Here is a 19,348-nt window from a genome sequence, read left to right on the forward strand (position 1 = left end):
CCTATGGTACTCTCCATACTCTGCCCTCCAGTAGATGAGGTATGTTCTTGTAGTCCTTACAGAACTGGGGAAGACACTGTACCATGGTGAACCCAAGTTCCATCTATTCCGACCACAGCACCTAAGAATGCTCAGCCAGACTGAGCTGAGTTGTGCCTCCATGTTCTCGTTTCTAAATTGCAGGTAATCATATTACCTACTTCATAGGATTATAAGGATTAATGTCACAATTGCATTAAAGAATATATCAAATATCCTAGCATATAAGTGATAAAAGTCATTTATCATATGCACACTAGATTCTACTCAGAGCATCATAGGCAACCTCTCAGCCCTCAGTCAAGTAGGTGTAACTGTTTGTGCAGCTGAAAGCAGGCCTGGTATTCTTACATTCCTCTTTGTGTATATACTATATTACTGATTATTAGATTATTATACTGCCCATGTCAGAGTTTTACTTTAGGGTTTAGCTACCAACAACTCTCTACCCTCCTACTCCATGCCTAATATTACAAAGAATTCCCTTTTCAACCAACCTCGTGTTCTACTAGAATCTGACTCATATCTTTGAAGCAAATAAAGATACTACCTACCAATATACTATGAGCCATCCTGTAATTAACAATAGCAGCCTCGATAATGAGGAATTACCAGCAAATGAGTTCTCTGAGCTTCACACCAAGGCCCTCTCTAAAACTAAAGTTCTGGATGGTATCTTGGAGCAGGTTTCATCAGCTCCTCTCTTCACTTTGGCCTTGAGCTGCTTTCTGAAAAGAAAAAGTGGAGTCTTTCCATCAATATAATGTGTAATCACTGCCCAGAAAATCCTTTCCATTGATCTAGAACTGCCTAATCAATTCATAAGCTTGTGGCCTTCACAGACCTTATCTAGATCAAGAAAGATAAAAGGTAATGAATAGAGATTAACCCCCCAACACACACACCTTTGTCCAGCAAATGAGATGTTGGCCACCTCTTTGAATGAGTGTAATTCTCTACGCAGTGGTTTTATAAATTCTCCTAATGTGATGCTAGGTTCTCTGGGCTAAGTGCTAATGCAGTGATTACAGTAGTACTTTTTCCAGGCCTGGTCCTCAGGAATGAAAAGAATATCTCTGAACTACATTGTGTGTGTGTGTGTGTGTGTGTGTGTGTGTGTGTGTGTGCGTGCGTGCGCTCGCGCGCATGCACATGAACTAGTTGTTCAAAGATTGCATGAGCTAGTTGTTAACCTTTGTGAAATGAAGTTTCCTGAGCAAGTAAAAACATCAGCAGCTCTGTGATACCTCTGTGTCTTTACCACCCTAGTATCTATCCTCTGAACTTAGAGGATTTAGTCCTCTAAAGCACATACAAAAACAGACCTTCCAGTAACTTAAGGCCCTCATTTATTTCTACTTTGGCCTGTGTCATGCTTTAGATGATAATGACCCCCATAGGCTCATACATCTGATCCTCAGTTGATGTAACTAGGAGTGGGTAGGAGGTGTGGCCTTGTTGGAAGAGCAGTGTCTTTAGGTGCAGGCTGTGAGGTTTCAAAAGCCCATGCTACTCCTAGGCTCTCCACCTCTTGCTTGTGTAAGTTCTCAGCTACTGTTCCAGCACCATGCCTGCTTACTGCCATGCTCCCTGCCATGATGGTCATCGATCGACTAACCCTCTAGAGCTGTGAGCCCCAAATTAAATGCTTTAGTTTATAAGTTACCTTAGTTAGTAATCATGTTTTGTCACAGTAATTGAAAAGTAGCCAAGATAGCCTACAATCTTGACTGATATCATCAACTTGCAGGGTAGGGGTGCTATCCTGTCCCAGAAGGATCTGGGTACTTTGATCCCTGCCCTTGTATCAGTTCTTTAGGAAGCTGGTCTCAACAAAGGTTTACTGCCCCAAGTGATAACTAGAGTTCTTAGTGATCAAGACTACTTGGAAGCTAGCTAGATAGGTGCTTCCTTTAAAGGGAAAGAGACAGCTTGGTAAGAGCTCAGACCATTCCATCCTGGAACAGCAAGAGCAGACATGGAGACTATAGAATATCAGGGGGCAATTGAAATGGTTCCAGCCCAATATTGTAATCATTTACCTTCAGCAACAGCATAGACAGCAGGCAGATGTAGCACACAATGTTTCACATCTAACGTGCATGATACAGCCCAAAGGTTTATGTTCCTAGATGCATCATTCCATTAGACCTGGGGCTTGCCTATGCCCAATGGCTCCTCTTTAACAGGCCCACACAGCCAATCACACTTTGCATATGATCTGATGGACTACCAGCAAGCCATCTGCTCATTATTCCTAAAGTGAAGATTCCTAAATCAGACATTTTAGGGCTGTGGCATAAACATATTCATTTGGAACCAGTTTCTCTCATTTCTTTTGAAGCTCAACACTGTTTGAGAACTCTGGGCCCTGAGGGTCTTTTATGTGTGCCTTGCATCTGGGCCTAACCTCTTCTGTGTCTCTATGATTCTTCCAGTTGAGACCAAGCCGACCAAGACCTCTAGGCCTTTGGGATGCTGTCAGAATCAACTTCAATGAAGCTTCTCTCTCCATCTCCAACTCCCTTAAACTGCTGGTGACCCCCCCTTACTGTTTGCATGTCCATCCTAGGTGCTGTTGCCTCCTTCACCTCAGGCCCTCCCCACAGCTGTGAGCTGGCAGGTACACCTAACATGACAGTCAGACTCCAGAAGCCATCCCTCACAGCTCATCCCAGAACTCTTCTCTAGTGTATGGTTTCCATGCCTGCTGCAAGCATCAACAACCCAGGGGAAGTTCCTAGAATCTGTGTGTGTGTGTGTGTGTATGTGTGTGTGTGTGTGTGTGTGTGTGTGTGTGTGTGTGTGTGTGTGTAACTGTCAAGGGCACATTCACTTGGTCTTCACCAACATGAGGCTTAAAAATAAGGACTCTGCAGCTACTGTGCCACCTCCTGTATTGACCTTGAACCATTTAGACTTTCTTTCCCCAGTTTCCCCACATATAAATGGTGATGATAATAGCACCTTTCTCACAAAGCAGCTGTATCAGAAGGGATAATATCCATAGCATATAAAGAATAGCAGCAGCCAGTACATATGAAACACCAAACAATGTGTGCTGCTAAGTTGTGTGTGAGTTCTGCTAACTGGGTTTTTCAGCTGTGTGTTGCCAGCCTGATTGCCTTTCAGCAGAGACCCATTCCTCCAGGCCCAAACTTGCAGGTCTTTTGCCAGAAATACTTGAAATGACATTCAGCCATCTACCTACTGCCCTCCTACGTCAGAACAACTCATGCCCTTCTTCCTCTGGGATCACCCCTTACCCCTCACTCGTCCATGGTGTAGTTCATTGGACTCTGTAGTAAGCTCCAGCAACTAAAATCTGAAATAGAGAGCAGTTATTTTATTTGTCATACTCATTTATTTGTTTATTTCAATAGTACAATGAGAGATTGGTTGTACCATTGAAGAGAGCCAGATTTCTAACAGATTCACAGCTGGTCTACTGCCTGATTCACTGGCAGAGTTGTTGACCAAGAAATAGTTTGGTGGAGTGTTGGGGACACTGTTCCAGTAATACTATTATACATATGCTTACCCCATTCAACATTAGTGCACTCTCAAGGTGGGAGTGGTATTCACTTTAAGACCCAAATACCAAGACTTAGGCCCTGTCTCTTCCTCTGCCCCCACCTCCTGACCCTGGAGCTGCTGGACTACAATGTCCATTCCCACTGATGAAGGCAGAAAGATCATACTGTTCTGCTCAGTGGCCAGAGAAGGGGTCATGAAAGCACGAACAAAGATAGCAACAGCAGATGTGAAAAGGATAGTGCTAGAGAGCAGTCTTGCAGGCATTGCCAGTAGAACTCAGTGAACCAGCCAGGCATGTTGGAACATGCCTAACATCACAGTACCTGGGGATAGAGGCAGGAAGATTGCTGTAAATGTGACACCAGCCTGGGGTATGTAGTAAGAGCCTGTCTCAATGAATAAATAAATGACCCTGGGTGATTACTTGACTGCTGAGAGTAAAAACGAAGGGGAACTTCAAAAATACCCAGTTCCTTGTCTAAGTAGGAAGAAATGTTGTTTTCGGCCGAGACTGGAAACAGCAATCAAAAAGTACATCAAGGCTAAGGTGATGGCTTAGTGAATAAAGCACTTGCTGCCAAGCCACGAGACAAAGGTTCAGATCCTCAGAATCCATGTGAATGCTAAGTAGGTGTGGTGGCCTGCCCGTAATTCTGGTGCTCAGAAGGTAGAGCTGGAATCCCCAGAGCAGGGTTGATATCCTGTATCCAGTGTGCTCTGGGTTCAGTAAGAAACCCCGCCTCAAAAAAAAAAAAAAAAAAAAGAAACCCCGCCTCAGTGAATAACCTGGAGAACAATGAGGAGGCTATCAGATGTCAACCTTGCGCCTCCGTGCACATCACCCACACACATGCTTACACATAAAAATATACAGGTACTGTAACGATTAACACTTTAACATTAAGTCAACTTGACAGGAACTAGAATTGTCTGGGAGATGTGCCTCTAGCATGCCTGTGTATGGGGGGGGGGGTTATATCTTGATTACATTAATAGATGTAGGAAAACCCATCTTAATTGTGAACAGAACTATTCCCAGAGGCTCTTGGACTATATGACTAGAGAACAGGAAGGAAGGCAGCATGCATTCATTCCTATTCTGGCTGGATGTAATGTGACTAGCTGCTTCAAGCTCCTGATGCTTTGGCTTTCTTTCCCACCATGCTGAACTGTAATCTGGAATTCTAAGCTAAAATAAAGCCCTTTTCCATTACAGTTGCTTTTGTCAGAGTATTTTATGACAGCATCAGGAAAAGAACCTAAGCTTGGTACCAGGACATGGACCCCGTTGCTGGGGTAAATCTGACTGCTTGATTCTTGGGCCTTTGGAATTGTTTTGTGGCTGGAATATGGATAAGTTTGGTGCTCTGGTCTTAGAAGAGCCACTGAATAATGGATGTAGAGTTGAATGAGCTGTTCTGGTAGGAACATGGGAGACAAGAATGCTAAGAGAAATGTGGACTATGAGGATTCCTGACTCAGATTCATGACAGAATGGTCAATGTGAGTTGATTGTTGGTTGTCAGGTTGATATCCTAAACTCAGTATATATATAAAATAGTCCATCCTTGAGACCTATGAAGCTAAACATGTTTGGGTCATTCTTGACTCCTTCTGCTCATGAGTCACATTCGATGCTTAGATACTTAAAAAAAAAAAAAAGGACAGTAATTCTGTCTTCAGATGTCTAAAGTCTGTCTTTATTCTTCCTTCCCGTGGAAGCTACTAACATTTCTCTTACTGTATTACAGCAGCTGCCCAGACAGTGTTCTTGCTTCTAGCCTTGTCCCTTTGATCTGTTTTGTGCAGAACAGGCACAGTGACCCTGTCACAACATAAATTAGATCCTGTCACTCCTTGGCTTGTCATGCTTCATTGGCTGGCTGCCTCCGCATTTCACGTAGAGTAAAACAAAACAGTCCATGCTCTGGTCTGCTCGTCCCTACCAACTACTCCTGTACCCCTCCCTTGGTAAACTATTACTCTCTTCCTTCACTGACTCCTTGTGTTCACCCCTAGGCCTTTGCCATTCCTATTTCTTCCTTGCCCCCGCCAAAAGCCACCTCAGTCCCTTTGGGTCTTTGCATACCACATTCTCAGTGGGGCCTCCCTGTTTATACCTGTTGCTTCACTGCCTAGAACTATACCTAGCATATAGCAAATATTCAATAAAAATGTTGATAGGGACAAATGAGTGTGAATGTTGAAGAGACGGCAGAAAAATAAAAGTAAGAAATACTGATTTTAGTCTTTGGGGTATGTTCTTATGGCATTACCGATCGAATTATTGATTGTCAATGTTTAGAAAATAGAAAATAAATTAAACTGCAAAGATTAGCTAATACCTTATCAAGGTATGCTCCGATATGTGTTGGCTGAATCAATGATAATCTCTTAACAGACTGAATGAAATTATCAGAACATAGAGATAGTGGGGAGCGGAGGGAAGAGAGAGGCTGGGGTGGGGAGAGGAGGAGAGAGGGAAAAGAGATTAGTGTGATTCCCAAACTTAGATAAGCCTTTGCAGTGTAGTTGAGCTTATCAAACATTAACTGACTGAGCTGTTACATAAGCCTTGCATTTTAACCAAGAGACCACTAGAGGGAGCGCAAGGTTAAGCAAGAATGTTCTCTTAATGAAATTCTCTTACCTTCATTCGCTTTTCTAGTTATTGGTCCAATTGTCATCTAAACTCTTCCATCAGTTCAGAGTGTTCTCCTGAACTGACTTCTTTCGTGTGTCTTTAATAAATATTTGTGATTTGAATGGAAGGATGAATGTTTAGAATCAACATATTGTCACCTTGACATCTGTTTTACTAGGTAACTGTGGTCCGCTGATTTCCCTTGAGAAATCACCCTTCAGAGTTTATAAACTACTAATAAATATTATATTCATGGTACTTTGTTCTTAAAGAATCATTAGGCAAGAAGAGCAAGAGTCATGGAGTCTGTTGCTTTACTCTTGTAAAGGCTAGTGTCAGACTACAGGATAAGTCGGGGGGGTGGGGTGGGGGTGCTGCTTGGGCTGGCCTGTGTACTTTTCCTCCTCCTCCTCCAACACTCCACTTCCTGGGCCAGTGACAGCTGATAAAGGTCCTATTTCCTGAGCTTGTTTGATACCATGGAAATGATTAGCTCTGCTTCTGCACACAGAGATTGCATTACTGTCTACAATGTGCTTTAGGGCTCGCAAGTTGTTTGGGATGAGCAAAGTTTAGCCGGCGGCTTTATTGTCTTCGTAATCATTGACCCTGCTGACATTCTCTGAAGGGATCTTAGGTCTGGATTCGGAGCTATCTGTGCTGGCTTCCTGAGGAATGTGGACTCCTTGACCTGTTGTCATGTCATGGTTAAAGTCTTTTACTGCCCTTAATCTAGGCCTCTGAGTTGGACCCTCAGTTTAGGGATTTTTTTCATTAATAGAATAATTTCAAATAACCTAGAAATAGGATTTTCTAATAAACTTTACTTACTGGAAAAAATGTGAAGGTATTTAAACATGGGCACCTCGTTCCTATACCCCACACAGTTTCCTCTGCATTCAAACAGCAGCTAAGGTTTCCTTTGGGTTCCTTTTCTTTCAGTACTAGGATCCCAACCAGGCTGCCATACATTTACTCATGATGTCTGCCCAGGCTCCTCTTGGCTTTTGAAGCTTCTAAAACTTTCCTTGTTTTTCATGATTTTCAGTTTTCAAGAGTACTGCTCATATTATTCAATATGGTATTATTTTAGGTCATTTTATCTATTTTCTAATCTGTTTCATGGAATCTTTTCAAAGGAGCCGGATGACAGCCAAGTCTTCTTTTTTGGTTCTTAGCACCTCTTTGGCTTTAGTTTAATTTTTCCTCCGGCATCTATTTTAACATTAATTCCAAATAGTTCCTGGAGCTGCTCTTTGCTAAAGAGGGGGGGGACTAGCCTTCCATTCGTGATCTCTTGGAGAAAGCCTTTCTGTTCTCCACAGTCAGCCAGCTCATGCTGTCATCACCTTGTCTCAGGAAAGTCAAGTGGGGATTGTACATACAGATTCAAAGTCCCTATCTGTACCTGACTGATTTCTTTTCTCCTTTTTCTAATGTCTGAAATAGTAAGAATTCTCATTCTCAATTTCTGTTTAACTGGAAGAAGAACCCAGAACTCTGGTGGAAGGAGCAGATGGTGGCACCCAGAGAAGCACTGGCCCCAGCTTTCCAGCATGTACTTGCTCTGCAGCCTGGCTTTCCAGATTTCGATATTTTGGTCATTATCACCAAGTAAAAGTCACCCCCCCATGTCCTCAAATTTTAATCTAATTATGCACACAATTCATACACAGTTGATACTACTGACTTACTTGGGATACCAGCAAGCTACATTTACTTCCTGTCCTTTGTTAAAATTCCACAAACCTTTATTTTCTGTGCCTTTTAAGAATTAAGGGATATGGCTCTTTAAATTGTTCTAGAAACTAGGGGAAAATCTAAGTAAGGCATAAATTGAGAGCAGTTTAAAACTGGTCTTGTCTGATATACCCTAATGGCATGACAATAATAAAAATATGAATTTATTTTACAAAATTCAGGTTTCTAATGCCTGCATGTATCTATGCAACACGTTCATGCAGTACCTGCAGAGACCAGAAGAGGGCGTGAGATCATCTCCTACCCGCTTCCAGGACTAGAGGTACAGACTATTGTGAGCCACTCAAAATTGAACCTGAGTCTTCTGGAAAAGCAGTCAGTGCTCTTAAACTCTGAGCCATCTCTCCGGCTCCCCACAAAGCCAAATTTTATCTTGTGGTAATATAGGATGTATTATAGACAGGTTAGAGCAGAATACTACATGAAGGAATGCTGTGGGGCAGCACAGGGCTCTCTCCAGCATCCTTTTTGTAAGAGATGATGATGGTTTCATGTAAGCCAGCGGTTCTCACTAATGTTATGGCTGGGGTCACCACCACAACATGAGGAACTGTATTAAAGGGTTGTAGCATTAGGAAGGTTGAAGCTGCACTGATGTAAGCAGTATCATGGAGGTTGCTAAATCCTTATTATTAATATCCTGACCAGGACTCCCCTGCAGTAAATTTTCTACAAGATATATTTATATTCATAAAGAAGGTAACATCATTTAACTTCAAAGATTTCTGTTTGCCCTCAAAAGCAAAGACATTTTACGATAAGCAATATCAAAATTTAGTAAAAACATTCTAAGAAATGCATGTTAATTACATGAATTATGACATAAATTGTTGAGATTCAACTCCCAAGAAATAAAATTATTGAGAGCAATGGTATAAATTATGGACAATTCTGAGTGCTCAGGGAAATAAAGGATCCTTTGCCTCTTATTGGGCACAACTTGGAATAGGCTCAATATTGAAGGTGGCTCACTGAGACTGAACGATTTATCTGTGTTATGCCCTCCATTGCATTTTTGTTTCTGATTAAAAATCAGTTTTCTTCTAGGCATTATCTATAGCTAGTTAACTCAGGCAGTTACAATACATTGCAAGTAGGGCCCAAAGCGTGATTTTTTGACCTTGTATAAACCCATTAGTTTTCATATGCTCAAATGGTACTACTGGCCACACCATTTTTCTTTTTTTGAGCTAGCCATCTCTTCAAAACCATATCCTCTGTCTCAGAGAAGACCAATCTGGTGGCTGGAGATCGATACATGTAAGTCTCTCCTAAAGCAGTGTGTCGAGGGAACAGCTGGAAGCCCCTTTTCTCCCGGTGCTGCACCAGTCATGTCCTTTCCGCTGCTTTGCCTCACTGTGTTGTTGTACGAGTACCCGGAAATACAGAGCTATGTCTGTTCCCTCCTCTGTTTTATATTCTATTAGCTCAGGGAAGATTTTCATTCCATTGAGCACCAGACTGTGGGGTATATTTTTGGAAGCAAGTGTAGGTGTACCAGAGCCAAAAAAGGTTGGGAACAACTGTAGACAAACCGATCTCACTGTTCCTAGAGCTGCCAATTCTAGGCATGGAGCCCTGAAAGTGGACTATAAATGTCGAGTGGGTGGTTAAAAGAAAATCCATTATGTGGGCCTAATTTCTGATTTCCCATAATCAGGTGCCTGTGTTTTGTGTACATGCATATTTTGTGTGGAGAGAAGCAGGTGTGCATAGAACTGATTTATTTAGCTATATTAAATCAGAATTTGAGTCTCATTGAAAGAAAAATATGAAGTGTATAATTAGAATAGGTAATACTTTTTACTTTTATAAATGCATTTTAGATATATTGTGCTATGAAGGCAGTAGGTTAGACTAGCAATTTTGTGGTAGAAAAGAAACTAAAGCAAAGAGACTTGGGTTCTTGGTTCTTATCCCAGTTTCTATCTTACGTTTATAGAACATATACATCTCTAACACTTGCTGAACAGAAATGTGAAATAAAGTAAAAGAAGGAGATCTGGTTTTTCCTTCGCCTTTGGGAGAGGAAACAATCAGTTGTAAATACTAAAAGTTGATCTGTAAAAGCCATTGAGTCAGTTCTCGCAAGTGCTGTGCATTTGACAGCCACGTGAATGGGGCTGCAGGAGTCGTGAAGACGGATAGGAAAGAGCCCATAGAAAATAGCATAGGAAGGTTTGGACATTAGACACGGAAATAGTGGGATGAATGTGTGTGTGTGTGTGTGTGTGTGTGTGTGTGTGTGTGTGTGTGTGTAATATGTTAACCAGTGTGTGTGTGTGTGTGTGTGTGTGTGTGTGTGTGTAATAACCAGTATATGTGTGTGTGTGTGTGTAATAACCAGTGTGTGTGTGTGTGTGTGTGTGTAATATGTTAACCAGTGTGTGTATGTGTGTGTGTGTAATAACCAGTGTGTGTGTGTGTAATATGTGAACCAGTGTGTGTGTGTGTGTGTGTGTGTGTGTGTGTGTGTGTGTGTGTGTGTGTGTGATGCATTCACTTATTTTTCCTTTCCTAGATCCTTGGAGGGCAGAGGGGGGCAGTGTGGTGAGGGTGAGACAGGCTCTCACTATGTAGCCCTGGCTGTCCTGGAACTCACTTTGTAGACAAGGCTGGCCTCAAACTCAGAAATCCGCCTGCCTCTGCCTCCTGAGTGCTGGGATTAAAGGGGTGACAGCACACAAAAGACCTGCACAGTTTAAACTAGATAAAGTGCCAGCACTGTAAAGGGAAAGTGACCACAATATCCCACCACTCGCCAAGAAGCTATATGCAATCGACGTCTTCTGGGAGCTGTACACCAGTTTTCTCCAATGGAGTGTCATTAGGCACATCACCCACACTCCAGAGCAGACCCAGGAATAGTTGGCCAACCCAAAATGGACTCTGGGTTTGTGTGTGTGTGTGTGTGTGTGTGTGTGTGTGCGCGCATGTTCTGGTATATTTTTGTCTTACTGAGTTGGTTATTTTGATTTTCAGGTTTTTTATTTTTGTTTTGTTTTGTTTTGTTTTATGGCTGTTACATGCCTTACCTTGCGGAAAATAGGAAAATATTTATTATGCACGAAGCAGTAATCAGTATCTGTACAAAACAAAATCAGTAAGAGGGCAAGGCTTATCTGGCATAGATGGCATAGGTGCTTTAAGAGAGAAGGCTAATATACTCATTCACCAGGTAAGAGCATGAAGCTGTATGGGTAGGAGATGGGCACGATCTGCGAGGAGTTGGGGGAGGGAAAGAATATTGTATGAAAATTAATAAGAAAATTATCAATACATACAACACTGAATCCCCTTCTCTAAATCCTTATACCCAGAAAACTAGGAAACGCAAGTAAGTGTGTTCCAATGGTCAGTTTGTCTTAAAAATCAAATACAGGTGTATTTCAAAATTTAAAAAAGACTGGAAATTAGAAAAAAAACTGACATGTTACTTGCCAAGTGATAAATATAAAATTATGGCCAAAAGCATTCAGTTTATAGAGGGACCCTTCACTCTGACTGGATCCCCCTACTGAGTACCTCAAATTAACATTCCCAATGAATTTAAGATTTGATTGATGTCATCAGTTATCACATGATTCTTCAGGAACACATCTATCACAAAGCATACCTTGGTATTGCTACTTGTAAAATGCAGATGTTTTATACTAACTTGTCTATACATCCACACAAACTAAAGGGGATTTCAGTGAATTTTGTTTTCTGTGTTTTGTGTGGTACCATATGAGCTTTGTAGTTTTGCAGGTAGGATAAAACATTTAAAACAGGACTGAGAGTGCTGTCTAGAGAGGAGAGCAAGGTACTGCATATTAGAATTAGATGGGCAAAGGATTGTTTAAGAGAAAATAACTGAAAATTGGCCATTGCTAATTTCTGAGAAAGCCGACTTACTTCCCTCTCTAGTGCAGCTCACCCCTGACCAATCAGTTGAGTTCTCCCCCTGCTGCTGATCTCCTTGTAACCATCTCTGCTCTCAAACAGAAATTACCCATAATGGCACAAATGGCATCATTTAATGAAGCAACAATAGATGTACCAATACCATATTCCCAGAACAGCTTAAGAGGTTTGATCAGCTGCTACTGGAAGTAAATGGAAAAAAAAATGTACCTTGTTTGAAAATATGAGTGCACCTTATTAAGGACAGCCTTGGGCAGTAACAGCTACATGCTTGGGTGCGGGAGCTCTTCAATGCCACGGTTGCAGCTAGGAAAGTGGCTTGATCCTGACCTGACAGCAACCATGGAAATTTACAGAAGGTTCAACGGCCACAATTCCATAAAAAATGGTAGACAAGTATAAAAAGGCCTTGCCAAGCTTCTTGAGAGTTGCAGTTAAACACCCAAAATGTATGAAGTGAATACATTTCTAAAGGGCATCTTCCACATCAGAAAAGCATCAGCTATTTTCTTTATCTTCTCATAATCAACATACACCAAGTTCTGGAAGCACCATCCCTAACTACAAAAACAGGCCTTATGAAAATGTGCATTCAAGAATTCAAACTTCCCCCATTTATTTACACTATAGTTTCAACATTTATACATTACATATTATATCCTTCCCCCCTTTTCAATTCCCATATATTTTATTCTGTTTGTACGATTATAAATAGGATTTTCTGATTTAACTCTTGCTACTATAGATACTAATTTGAGTTTTCAGTTTCTAATGTTTTACATTTCCTTTATTTTATTTGTGGATAGAGGACAACCTGAGGGAGTCCGGCTTCTCTCTCTAACTAGTGGGATCCAAGGATTGACCTCAGACACTAGGCCTGGCAGCACCAGCACATGTCTGTGGCTGCCGAACCACCTTGTTAGCCCTGCTTTTCTTTTGTTTGCCTCATTATCCTGGCTAGATCCACCAGGGCATTCCTGAGTAGAAGTGGCACGTGTTTGCGCATCTTTGGTCTGTTCCTATTTTGTGAAGAAACTCTACAGTCTCCTGTCATGTAAGTGCAATGCTAGATGTGAGTTTTGTAGCTTCCCTCTATCTGGCTAAGGATGTCTCGTACTCCTAATGGGTATTTGTATCTTGAGAAGGTACTGGATTTTGTCAAATGCCTTTTCTGGGTCGAGTGAAATGATCACTTGGTTTTAATCCTTGGTGCTAGTGAAATGGTATATTGTGTTGATTTATAGATGTTAAACTAAACACTTTCCTGAGATAAGTCCCACTTGGTTATGGTATATAATCATCTATTCTTGTTGAATTGTGTCCGCTGTTATAGAGAAGTTCTATGTTTATAAGGGATGTCAGTCTGTGGTTTTCTTATGGATGTCTTTATGTCATCAGGATAATAATACTGACCTCAGAAGATGAGCTGGGGTGTGTTTCCTTTGTTTCCTTTCCCTTCTGGAAAACATTAAAGGTAACTGCTGTTATCTTTCCCTTATCTGTTTGATCGAATTCATCAGTGAATCCTTGTTTTCCTCCCCCAAAATTGGCATGATCTTAAAATTCATGTGAGAATTCAGGGGGTGCAGAATACCCACAGCAGTCCTGGGAAGGAAGTTGAGGGGGGACTACACGGCACAGTAGTAAGAGCAGCCTGAGAGTTAAGGAAACCTAAGCTAGGGTGTTGGTACACTCCAAGAATCCTGGTGCTCGGGAGGCTGAGGCAGGAAGGTAGAGAACACTAAGAAGAAGCAAGTCAGAAAGACCCCCAAATTACATGCTCCATTTGAATGAACTAGCCACAAGATGTACTTCTGTCCTGGCACCCTGGGCAGGGTTTGGTACCGGAAGAAAGAGGATGTAGTGACTGGTGAGGGGCGGAGTGCTCCTCAGTGTAAGACTCCTCTAAGACTGGATGTGGAGAAGCAGGAAAGCTGTTTTCTAAAAGGAAGGATCAGAACTAACTGCTCGTGGTAGGCCCACTATGTATTTTAGTGGCCAGGAATGATAATGGTTTATTTCCTGAAAAATCAGCACCTTTTTTTTTTTTTTTTTTTACCTAATCAATGGAAGAAAAGAATAGAAAAACAGAGAGTTGGCTCTAGAATTCCTGAAATTCACGTTTTTCTTCCTTTATATTTATTATATGTATGTGAGTATTCTGTCTACATCTACGCATGTGTTCAGTATGCATAGAACTGTAGTTAGAGGTGGTTGTGAGCCATTGTGTAGGTGCTGGGTTAGAACCCAGGTCCTCTGCATGAGCAACAGGTGCTCTTAACCACAGCGTCATCTCTCTAGCCCCCAAATTCACATTTTTTTTCTTTAGTAAAACTAATTTTGCTTGTCGTCCTTGTCATTGTCATCATCCTTGTCGTCATAGGGTCTTAGTATGTGGCTCAGATTGGCCTCAAACTTGCAATACTCTTGCTGCCTTAGGCTCCTGTGTGCTAGGATTGCTGGTGTTCCATCACACCAGGCTGTAAAACTGATTCTTCTTTCTTTTAATTTATTTAAAATATAATTCCCACCATGCCCTCCAAACTAATTTTGATCATTGTTTTGTTTGTTTGTTTGTTTGTTTAGTTCTCTAAACAGTATAGACGTTGTGTAATAATTCCATAATTAACATATCCTGCTTGCATTGCACATTTTCGGTATGGAGGTGTGCTTCACATGCATTATAACTTAGGTATATCGGTTATCCTTTGCACACAGCATCTAAGTCCAGACACTCCTGCATTCAGCCCTCTTCCTCTCCACCTTGCCACCTGCCCCTCCCTGCCCTTGTTGATTCTTCTCTGTACAACTCAGCTTTCCCACACTTTTCTAGAATACCCAGGCACAGTTTAACTGTCTCCTTCATGGTGCTCTTGATGTTCTTCCTACTCTGTAGGCACAATTAATTGTCTTTACTTTCTTCTCGGCAGTGCTGAGGACGGAGCAACATTCTAGGCAAGTGCGCTACCATGCACTACATCCTAAGCCTTTAACACTGTTTCAGTGTATGTTTGTTTATATGTGTATACATACATAGACACACATGCATGCATGTAATCTTTAGTATATAGTTTTTACTATAGCATTTCTTAGGTGTTTGGGTTTTTTTTTTTTTTTTGGTTTGTTTGTTTTTTCCATAGTCTCTGGTCATTGAAGGTAGAAGATAGAAAGTACGTATTCTCAGCAGCCTGTATTCATTGACTATATCAAATATAAGCATGATCCATGGTACTGTCCCTGTCAGTTATAGCTAGAGCTGGCTAGACAGACAGACAGACAGACAGACAGGTTCAACTAGCTCTCTGTGGTCTAGAAGAGGACAACAAGAAAATATTCCTTGCCTACCCCAACCCAGCTGTTTGATTTTTGAGCAAAGATTTACTGAACTTCTTTGGGGATGCCTAGTATCCTGAAAAACCCAGAGACATAATTTTGCTGCCATGAAGGATCTGAAGAGATTAGGGCTAAGACTCCCATATATGCTGTAACTATATAAACACACACACACACACAGTAGTATGTAGTAAAGGACTGCACTTTAAAGCAGCTTCTAGTTGCTGTCAGATTTCTGTGGGAAGGAAGCTCTCTCTCTTGCACCACAAGATACATAGAAGTGAACTTTAGCAATTGACAGCCCTGGATGTGCCCCCTATGTAGAGTTCCAGTGTGGCAACAGGAGATTTAACAGCTTTCAGCACTCAGTGGACAAGCGGTAAATGGCACTGCCACCCCCCAAGGTGGCCTAGTCAGAGAAAGTGAACCAAGGGGGAAATGAGCCAGGGTTCCTTGGAGCATTTTCAATGCTTTTAGGCTTTTTCTACACAGCAGGGAATTTCTGTGCCTTTATCTCTTTTTATGGAACTTAAAAAAAAAAAAACCACATACTCAAAAGTGTTTCTTGAATATTAGTTTCCTATTGCTACTATAACAAATTACCACCAGATTACTGTCTTAAAACCACAGAAGTTTATTCTCAACGGAGTTAGATGGCGGTATCTGAAAAGGTACAGGCTGAGCCACATTCATCCTTGGGTTATAGGGGAAAGTCTGGTCCTAGAGAGTCTGGTCTCCTTTGCAGTCTCTCTCTATTACCAATGGCAACAGTGTAGCTAGCCTCTTTGCTGAGTTCTCTCACTCTGCTTGTGTTCTATGCTGAATCACCCTCTGCCTTCCACCTAAGGATCCTTTTGATTGAATTTAGGACACACCTAGATAATGCAGAATGATCTCCCCATCTCAGGATCATTAACTTAATCACATACATACACAGAGTCCTTGTCACATACATAACACTAGACTAGCGCCCAGGGATAAAGACATGGGCACCAGGGCTAGAGGTATAGTGGGAAAGCACTTGCCTAGCACATGCAAACCCTAGCTACCATCTCCAGCACCACGCATAATGCATATATGGAGACAAGGACATTGTGTGGGGGCACTATTTAGCCTTCCACAGGTATTTACCAGCATTGTGCTAGACCTGTGCTATGCTTTTTGTATTCACCGCTTTACGGCTCTGCTATACTGTAAATTCCTGGAATGGAAAGCCCATGTTGGTTTTCCTTTCTAAGTGCCTTATATGTTATATGCCTGTTGCTTATGAGAGGTACCACATAAATAATTAATGAATAGTATAAGCCAAACCTGTCACATGGTAGAATTTAACTTCAGTGAGCTTGAGGGGAAAGGGGTTTTTGGTATCTGAATAGTCAGATCGAGATTATCAGATAGCCAGTGTGCCCCTGCTGTGTGCCACATGTCTTGTTATTCAAGAGGCAGTTGTGAGGAGGGGATACAGTGAGCAATCAAGAGAGCCTAGGCTGCCTAAGAATGGTGTGGTAGATGGCAAGTGCCACTAAGAAGCATGAATTGATGGCTGTGCCATTTAGAAGGAACCCCACAGGTTACCTGCTATTACCATGACCACCGCCAACCCTAAACCATTGTCTATTGTCTATTTGATCGAGATGGAGACTGTGGCAGCCAGCAGTAAAGCTAAGCAGCTCTAACCAAGCTGAAGAGGTGAGGAAGGAGATGCTTATGCTTGGCTTTAGTCACTCATCTAATATTTGGGGGAAACATACAATGTGTTGGGCAGTATATTTAACAGCCTAGAATTTTACTGGGCATAAAATGCTAGGCAGAAATCAACATTTGCCAAGTCAAAGAGGCATATAATTTACATTTAAATAATTAAGTTGCTGAATTTTATGTTATGTTCTAGGCAGTGGTGCCAGATACCAGAATACATATAGAACACACTGGTTGGGCTATCTTCTAGCTCATAGTTAGAAAAGCTGTATAGAAGAAGCTCATGGTTAGCAAAGACTGACACATAAACTAACATGCTATCGTAATGAGGCAAAGAGGCCTTTTTCAGACAGATGAAAAAGGAAAGGTTGTTTTTCTCCTTTCTTTCTTCTTAAAGGGCAGTAGATATGCAAAGGTAGGAAGATTCAAGAAAACAGGACTTGCATCAAGAGTTTAGTTTGTCTGGGTCAGTGGCAGAAGATACAGCTGGAAACTCTGGGGAGGGCTGGTTCCTCAAGGACCTTGTGTACTGCATTCAAGTGTTTGGACTTATCCTGAAGGCAGTGGAAGCCAGAAAAGATCGTTAAGTGGGGAAGTGACACAATCAGATTTTTTTTTTCCGACAAAAATAACTCTGGCAGGAGTGTGGAGGATGAAATCCAGGGGTGGTGAGCCCAGAGGCCGGAAGACTGGTGGTAAAGTCAGCCAGGGGGTGGTAATGAGGGAATCGGAAGGTCAGGCTAGATTGAGAGCATTGATGAAAGCGGACTTAGAAAGGCAAGCGATACTATCACAACTGCCACTAAGGTTGCTGTTTTGAAAGGTGATAGTAAGAAAGCAGGAGGAAAATCAGGTCACAGTGCTGATAATGAGGACACTCTTGTTTGTGGTATCTGCTGTTACTCATGTCCATCAAAATTTTTGTTGCTATGATTAAAAGGAAAAAGAGTGACCATATAACTTATCAGGAAGAAAGAGTTATTTTGGCTCACAACTTCAGAGGGTTCAACCCATGGTCCTCAGTGTTGTTAATTCTAGACCTGTGGTGAGGCAAAAATGGCATGCCAATAGAAACGTGGCAGAGACTACTCTCCTTGTGGTAGACAAGAAGTGGAGAGGGGCCCTGAACAAGTATAACACAAGGTCTTCCTCCAGCTAGACCCACCGTGCTAACTTTTTCAAAACCTTCCCAAATAACACACACCATGTGAAGACCAAGCATTCAGTGAGCCTTTGGAGGGGAAACTTCTCATCTAAACCATAATGCACCAGAGAGTGCAGAGGAATCGAGCAGGGACAGGAATGGTATGTGGCAGCAGCAGCCTGTAATCCAACTGATACTACTGGACACCTAGCATGTGCTGTCCGCTGAAGGAAGTCCCTGAGATCCTTGGAGTAGCAAGGACAAAGGACTGGGTTTATCCTTCAGGAACATGGCCTGGGGTAAGCAAGGGCTGCAGAGATAACACTGGAGGGCAGTGAGAGGCACGCAGAGACTGGCAAAGCAGCCTTGAAAAGAGGGAGGATTCCCAAAGCAAGGGCAATCTCAGTGGAGGCGTCAGGAAACAGGAGCTCACTGTGAGTGGAGAGGGCAGGCTGTTCTACACAAAGGAGACAGCAAAAGCCACATCAGAGAGAAAGGAAGAAGAAAACCACACGGTGTTCTGCTAGTGTTGATTCTAAGCAGTGTGGAGTGAAAGTTTTAAAGACTAATATAGGGCTACATGGAAGTCTTTCATGTACATGGGAGCGGTTCCCTATCCTACAACATATATGCATTCTGGGAGAACAGGAGTTTAATTGCAAAACTCAGAACACAGTGAACCTTCAGAAGATCTTTGTTGAAAGTGGAAACTAAAATCAAGGGTCAGTATGAGCGGCCGAGATCAGAAGGTTGTGATACTTATGCAGGCTGTAAATGACAGGCGTCTGACCTGGCACTGGCTGTAGCAGGTTCAGGGGAGGTGTTCAAATGGTGAATATACCAAGCATTTGTCTGGGTCAGTGATTCTAACTGCAGTAAATGTATATGTGTTTTAACTTATCAGAATGACAGCCAGCAGTGTCCTGGATACTTCTGGATACCAGGGGTACAAAGAGACGTAAGACATGCGGCCTGTTCCTAAGAAGCTCTCGCCTGATGGGGCAGACAGACCAAGCCATGCAAAGATAAATATAGGAAGTGTGAGAGTATAGAGCTGCACGAGCACATGCAGGAAACAGCTACTTCACATGGAGGTGTGGGGAAAGGCTTTATGGTAGTGACATCTGAGCTGTTGTCAGACATGGAAAGGGGGGTTGGTAGGCAGAAGAGGGTGTATATGGTATTCTAGGATGCAGACTCACATACAGGAATGTCGGGGTTTGAAATGGCTTGGTGAAAAGTTCAATGTGGTCCGGCTACAGGAATGAGAAATAGATTGTGTATCA

General features: G+C 42.1%; 1 protein-coding gene across 3 annotated transcripts in view; it reads left to right on the forward strand.

The window, feature by feature from the left end:
* Positions 1-19,348, forward strand: part of Hdac8 (histone deacetylase 8) — a 239,923-nt gene that overhangs the window by 23,824 nt on the left and 196,751 nt on the right. The window contains exon 5 of one of the 3 annotated variants that reach the window (XM_085838080.1): positions 2,478-4,532. The exons of the other annotated variants lie outside the window; for them this stretch is intronic. Coding sequence (XP_085694206.1) covers positions 2,478-2,481 — 4 coding nt within the window. The 3' untranslated portion in view covers positions 2,482-4,532. Of the gene's footprint in view, positions 1-2,477; positions 4,533-19,348 lie in introns of those variants that run through there. 3 annotated transcript variants of the gene reach the window in all.

The sequence above is a fragment of the Mus caroli genome, unplaced genomic scaffold, assembly GCF_978045245.1.
Source record: "Mus caroli unplaced genomic scaffold, Mus_caroli_1 scaffold_5, whole genome shotgun sequence".
NCBI lineage: Eukaryota > Metazoa > Chordata > Mammalia > Rodentia > Muridae > Mus > Mus caroli.